Raw genomic sequence first — 6,789 nt, 5'->3', positions numbered from 1 at the left:
AGCTCAAAAAGGTGTTAACCCCTCCTTTTTTGAGGGCTCATTTATGCTAACCTGCTTTGACCAACTGTGATCTCATTTCTGTGGGTTGTGGATGTGATTTGTTCCATATCATCACCATTAATACCTATGAAATTAATGATTACATTACTACTAGAGAACAAAATAGTTTACAAAACTGTATGACATATCGCTTTATAAGTTGCTTTGAACTAAATGTATATGTAAAATTCATCATACTGTAGATCTGGTTACTTTATGTTGCTCTCCAAATTCCAACCTCATTTGGCCTAAAATGTGAGTCTTATTCGTCTTATTATAAAGCAGGATTTTTATTATGACGAATTTGGTTGAGTTTGGTATGTTTTTGTATACCAGACTCGCATAAAACTATGGTTTTGTGGGTTATAATTATGCCTCCACTTCTTTAGAGTCATTCTGTGATCCATACACATACCATCAAAGTTTATGAAATGTCTGTCTGAGAAGCTCAAAAACGCTTTGTTACTAGTTATTTTCAAAGGAAATCATTTTTTGTTTGACAAATAATCCTCCTCTTGCAATCCCGCAAAAAGAGAGTTCAGGCTCAGGATTTTTTTTTGCTTTAACCCCTGTATATGTGTGCCAAATTTCACAACTTTCTCATGTACAGTTCTATGGGCTCGAGAACGACAGATGGGGTTCGCCCTTGAGAACCAATCAACTCTTGATTGGCGAATGAAATGCATTCATTTACCTTTTGCTCTTCATAGCCTTCGCTCATGACTACGAACAAAACGAATTCAATGAATTCTTCTACAATGCCGGATCAACGACGTAGAGCAGCAGATCGTTCCTACCTGCAGCGACCTTCCCCTGGGCTTCTCGGCGGTTCCGGAGGTGTTAGAGATATTTTCAAAAAGATCCTTTTCAGGACTGAGCATTCTCCAGCGCGGCATGTCCTGCTGTTCTCTTGGGTGCGGCACCCTCATCGAGGAGGGGGACGCTGAAGCAGCGTTCGTTGACACATCTTGCACGCACTGCGAGCAAGTTTCCACAGTTTCCTAAGGGGCACGAGAGGGCGGAATCCGCCTCATCTTCGCTCCATACTCTCTTGGGCCCCTCGGAGGTTCCGATCTTCCTCACCTGACGAATAAGAAGACCCTCCTGTTGGCGCTCGCTTCCTTCAAGAGGGTAGAGGAACTCCAATCATTCTCTGTGTGCTTGGATTGCCTTAAATTCGGCCCTGGAAACTCTCACGTTATCTTGAGACCCAGGCCCGGACACGTGCCTTAAGTTCCCACTTCTCCCTTCCGGGACCAAGTGGTGGACTTGCAGGTGCTCCCCATCGGGGAGGAAGACCCAACCCCATCCGTGTTGTGTCCTGGACCGCACACAGAGCTTCAGTAGCTCTGACCAGCTCCTTGTCTGTGTTGGAGGACAGCAGCAGGGGAAGGCTGTCTCCAAGCAGAGGCTGGCGCACTGGGTCGTGGATGCCGTTAGGACGGCATACCGATCTCAGTATCTCCCATGCCCATTGGCAGTGAGGGCTTACTCCACATGGGGTATAGCCACCTCCTGGGCACTGGCCAGAAGCGCCTCTCTAGCAGACATCTGTAGTGCTAGGGGTTGAACACCTTCACAAGGGTTAACAACCTTCGTGTAAACCCGGTGTCAGCCCACGTCCTGCGTGGTGCATGTAGGACTGGCATCCGGGGGGGCGTATGCCTGCGAAAGCACCTTCCCACCCTCCAAGAGGTTGGGTCAGTGTGCTAACTACCTATTTTCTTACCCAAACACATGGCTAAGAAACTGGTACCTCACCAACCTTCCTTCTTAACAAACACTGGTTAAGAACAGGCATTCCATCCATCACTAAGCAAGCATCCCCTGGGGGTTGGCTGGGCAGAGCAGCCTTCCCCCTTAGGCCGGGACACCATATGACCTATCACAGATAGCTCTTACAAGACCTAGTGCTACCGGACGCTGTAACACCCCCTCCGTGGGCTGTTCCATCTGATGTATCCTCATGAGAATGGTTCCCACTCCTGGTAACCCATGAGCTTCCCCAGGTGGACCTCCACCTCGCGGTTAACTACTCAGTCCGCATGTTCCATGCGTTCTCCTACAAGGACGAGACCATACCTATATCCACCATATTCCTCCCCACGGGTAGGAGGTGGCCTCTGCTGCGCATCCCTGATTAAGGAAATTGCGCTTACCCGGTGTAAACTCGAGCCGGACGGCCTCTCGCCAGTAGAAAGCTAAGGCCTCCGTCCGTGAGAGGTTACCGGTCAGTGCTGTACCCATCTTTCTCCAAGAAAGCTCTGGAAACCCCCAACCACCACACTGGAAGGTTACAGTTTTGCGAAAGCATCGAGCTGACATGCCCAGGCCTTTGACCGTCGCTTCGCTAGAGATTGTGACGCGATACAGCGTTGTGGAGTTTTCCATAGGTAACCCCTCGACACAACGTCGAGAGACCGACAGAAAGGGACGTCTTGGTTACGTATGTAACCTCAGTTCCCTGATGGAGGGAACGAGACGTTGTGTCCCTTATGCCACAAACACATATCGTATTCTGCCGCAGTCGTGAGAGGCTCTCAGGCTCTTCAGAACAAGAGGTAAATGAATGCTGCACGCCGGCTTCCTTTTATACCGGACATCCGGGGGCGGAGACCGGCATGCAAATTTCATTCGCCAAATTTCATTGGCCTTTTCTACTACATATAGTAGTCAGAGTTGATTGGTTCTCAAGGGCGAACCACATCTGTCGTTCTCCACACAACGTCTCGTTCCCTCCATCAGGGAACTGAGGTTTATAGACGTAACCAAGACGATTCCTCTGGACTTTATTCTGGTTTGGCAAAATTGTATTGCATAACTGGATAAGAGTATAATGGGCTTTATGCTTCCCAATAAATTAATCATTTAATACGTATCCAGCAAAGTGCTTAGACAGCTAAAATAATAATACCTGGTGCTCTTCTGAAAATGACCAGCTTTCGAGTACTCCGGAGATGCGTTGCTTGCTGTTTTTTTTAAATATCAGCAACAGTTAGCCTACTTGTTATTAGTATGTTATTTTTTAAGAAAATTACTGAATATGAAATGCAGTAATAATATTAACTTCTCCATCGTTTAAATGTTTTTATGATACATAGTGCATCAAAATGTAGTATCGTCAGTTTGTCTAAAATATTAAAGAACGTTATGTGCCGTTTTACGTATTATTTTACACGTGGTATTGAGCAGGCGTACATTTTTTTCCGTACCAACTAACATTTTGAAAATTAAGACATTTTCATGAATCCTAAAATTTATTTCAAAACGACTTTACGAACGATTTACACAAAAAAAACGTTCTGCTTGTGTGTCATGAATGAGGCCCAATGTTTGGATATTTTATCATTTTCCCCCTTTTTAGGGTGGGGCTAAAAGTTATGTTCAACTTTTAAATGAGTGTAACTCTGGAATGCTTATATCTAAAGACCTAATATTGGTCTTGTGTTATAGAAGAAACTATAAAAAACAAATAAATAAACATTGTTTTATTTTACAAAAAAATCTCATCAAAAACTTTTCTTATAAAAAACACCAGAAAATTAAAGACATACTTTCAAATTTGAAGGCTAATATAAAAAATGTTTTCTGGGATACGTTTTATCATTACACCAACAACTGCCACTAGGTGTCATATAGGCTCCAATGGTTTGCTGCATACATATGACAAATTAATACATTTCATCATTATACATAAAAAGGACATTCTTGGAGCTTTCCGATGATATAGAAGTTTTTGAGATTTATTTTGAGATTTACAATAAAATATGTTATATTTATAATGGTACCAAATGGGCCCAGTGACATTGGAGAAAATTACTTTTCCTAAGTGACTTCTATTGCAGAACAGTTCTGAAATATAAAAACTACCTTCTTAGAGCTTTTCAATGATTTATAGTTTTTCAGTATTAATATTGAATTATATTGCATAACCTTAGTGTTCCACTGGAACTGTGACATTTTGCAGCATTTAATAGTTTTTATGCTAACTCTTGTCATACATGAATAAATTACTACTCTTATTTATTTTTATTAATAGCCTCCAAACACTATGCACATTTCATACATAAATAAAGGTGGCATTTTTTACAACTATGGTTTAACGATATAAACACCCATAGCTACAGTACAGCACTGGTTATGTATACAAAACGTATCGTATTATATCGAAGCACAAAAAATTTGACACAATGCATATTTCAACATGCTTATATGTTGTTTCACTATTCTAAGGTTGGTTATGCTGAATGTTCTGGTCTTGACGGTAGTTCTGGACAGTTACAGGGTAGATGAGGGGGAAAGCAATGCCCTGGTCTGGTTTCTCATAGGCACTTATTAAATTCTTGACTTTTCGGAACAAGCGTTTATTCTGACCTGGTGCCGTCTGTCAAACAAGACAAAAAAATCATGGAAAAAATATTATTTAAATGGCAAGAGTGTGATGACTTAATTTAATTTATATATATATATTTTACAGTGACTTTGTTTGAAAAATATGCCTTAATGAACTTAAAAGTCTGTGCTCAATTTACAATTGGGTTTTAGGTAGTTTGTGCTCTATTTGATTTATTGCTGATTCAATTAAATAGAGTTCACCCAATAAGAAAAAAAATTAATCTATTCACCCTCAAGTGGTTTAAAACGTTTTTATGACTTAGCCTTTTGTGAAAAAGGAAGATATTTTTAGAACTCTATCAGTGGTTTTGTTCCTGAAGTCAATGGGGGCAAACAATGTTTGGTTGCCAATATTTTGTAGAATATATTCTTTATTATGCAGAAGAAAGAAAGTCATACTTGTTGGGAACGACATGAAGGTGAGTAAATGATAAAGAATTTAAATATTGAGGTGAACTACTGGTGAAAGGTTTAGAATCATAATTTTTCACATTTTCATTATTAAAATAATTTTTAAAAATCACCAAACTTGGTACTAGTGTGAGTATGGGAAATTATAAAAACTATAACTTTATAATATTTTAACTTAGTCCCGCTTTGCCTATACAACAAATGTACACTTATCATAGTTTTTTTTAAATAGAAAACATTTCAGTCGAGTGACCACAAACATTTAATAATTTATTCTATAAATTGAACACTCTTTACTGAATGATGAAGGACTTTTAACTACAAAGGTTCTCTTTAAAAATACATTTTATCTAAACTGTCAATTGAAAATGTTTTTTTAAATAGATCCTTTTTTTCTTGGTTTGATAAACAATTTGTCAATTTGCTGTGATGTTTTCCTTTTTTAAAAACCATGACCATATTGTAACACCCTTGGTTTAGCCTTAGGGATAGTAGTAATAAATAGAAAATAGTGTATTGAAAGACAGAAACTAGATATTGAGAATCAAATGAAGAGTTTGGTTTCAAAATGAGATAACTCGGATTAACATGTTTTTGTGAGCATTCCAATTACTATCAATCAAACTGCAGTTGGTTTGTTTTGATTTAAGGCAATAATTACAAAAAATACAGCAAACTAAACCGAATAAAAACATTTAATTAAAAAAATATATATCTCATACTGGAACCAAACTCTTCATATATTGTTTGTAGTAAAAGGTTAGAAATCAGCCATTTAAAGACCATTCTCTGTTGACCAATAATCAACAAAGTTGCTATTTTAGCTAGAACTAGCACCTGAGATTTGATAAAAAATTACAATTGATTGAATGGTTCCCTAAATCACATTTTCCAGAAATGTTCATGCAAATAACCACAGTGTTTACTAACAATGACAATAACTTAATTTCTTTGCATTTTATCCATTGATGAGATGAGGTTTCATTGTGTGTAAGAATTTATGCTTAAAATGTCTTATACCTCAGCTGCCCAGGAGCCCGCTGCATCCTGCTGGATACGGTATGTGTAGACAAAGCCTTTACACCTGCAAAACACACATGAAGTAAAGTGAAGAAGGCATGTATGTACTGACAATTGTCAATGTAATAAGCTGCATGGTGCTGGTAGTAGAAATCGCACTTGAGTTTGATCTGGTAGCGGATGTGATTTATCAACCAGTATTAACAATATATTTATACAGAATGTATTCATCTTTTTAGTAAAAATTTCCATTCTTTAAAACTGTTCATTGTACATTAACTGTTAGTAAAATAAAGTATTTTTTACACAAACATTTCATTTTAATTATAAAAAGTTGAAGATTAGAATTAGAGTTAAATTACTTAAACTAATTAAATGCTGTAGTTGAGAAATATTGTTAGTCCGTGTTAACTAATGTACTTCACTAAAACATTTTATTACATTTAAAATATTCAAGTAGTCTATTGAAGCATGAAAAAGTGCAGAGATTTCAGAAGAACTTACAGAACACACAGGCAGTATAACCCAGGCACACTCTCACTGTCTCGAATCAAATAGCTCCCATCTTTGCCCACTTCACACAGGCGCTTTTCACACATTTCTCGGCTGATGGCCCCATGATAAACAGAAAGTAAATCCATGGTGCTGCATGCATTGTTCTCACAAAACCCCAAAGAGCATGTGCTGTTTGTTCCTTGAGCAGGAAATGATGAAACAAGGCAGGAAATACGTTCTTCAAAAAATGGACTAATTTTCTGCAACAAAGCCAAATGCTTGGAAAATGTCAGTTGAATGGTTATTTCAGATATCTCTACAGCTCAATGATCCAACTAGCATGCAGAGAATTTAGTGTTCAAGGTACAATTTTGCCAATTTTTATTTATGTGAAGTTATGCATTAATATTTAATGTACATATTTATGTA

The 6,789-nt window shown here is 38.4% G+C and overlaps 1 protein-coding gene across 1 annotated transcript; it reads right to left on the bottom strand.

Annotated features, from left to right (window-relative positions):
- Nucleotides 1-3,512: 3,512 nt before the first annotated feature.
- On the bottom strand, nucleotides 3,513-6,559 carry sh2d1ab (SH2 domain containing 1A duplicate b). Its single transcript, XM_056769203.1, has 3 exons — nucleotides 6,370-6,559; nucleotides 5,866-5,929; nucleotides 3,513-4,423 (listed from the first exon to the last, which is right to left on the bottom strand). Exons 1-3 carry the CDS (start codon nucleotides 6,504-6,506, stop codon nucleotides 4,268-4,270), a joined length of 357 nt encoding a protein of 118 aa, XP_056625181.1. The 5' UTR covers nucleotides 6,507-6,559; the 3' UTR covers nucleotides 3,513-4,267.
- Nucleotides 6,560-6,789: the final 230 nt, after the last annotated feature.

The sequence above is a fragment of the Triplophysa dalaica genome, chromosome 16 (assembly GCF_015846415.1).
Source record: "Triplophysa dalaica isolate WHDGS20190420 chromosome 16, ASM1584641v1, whole genome shotgun sequence".
Lineage (NCBI taxonomy): Eukaryota > Metazoa > Chordata > Actinopteri > Cypriniformes > Nemacheilidae > Triplophysa > Triplophysa dalaica.
This window is presented reverse-complemented; position numbering and strand designations above follow the sequence as displayed.

What these genes read in the sequence shown, in the direction of transcription:
- sh2d1ab (XM_056769203.1), bottom strand. Translation starts at nt 6,506, where the DNA reads ATGGATTTACTTTCTGTTTATCATGGGGCCATCAGCCGAGAAATGTGT. An exon ending in TTATACTGCCTGTGTGTTCT is followed by an intron (nt 5,930 to 6,369) that starts GTAAGTTCTTCT and finishes TGTGTTTTGCAG; the next exon opens with GTGTAAAGGCTTTGTCTACA. An exon ending in CGGGCTCCTGGGCAGCTGAG is followed by an intron (nt 4,424 to 5,865) that starts GTATAAGACATT and finishes CTTGTTTGACAG; the next exon opens with ACGGCACCAGGTCAGAATAA.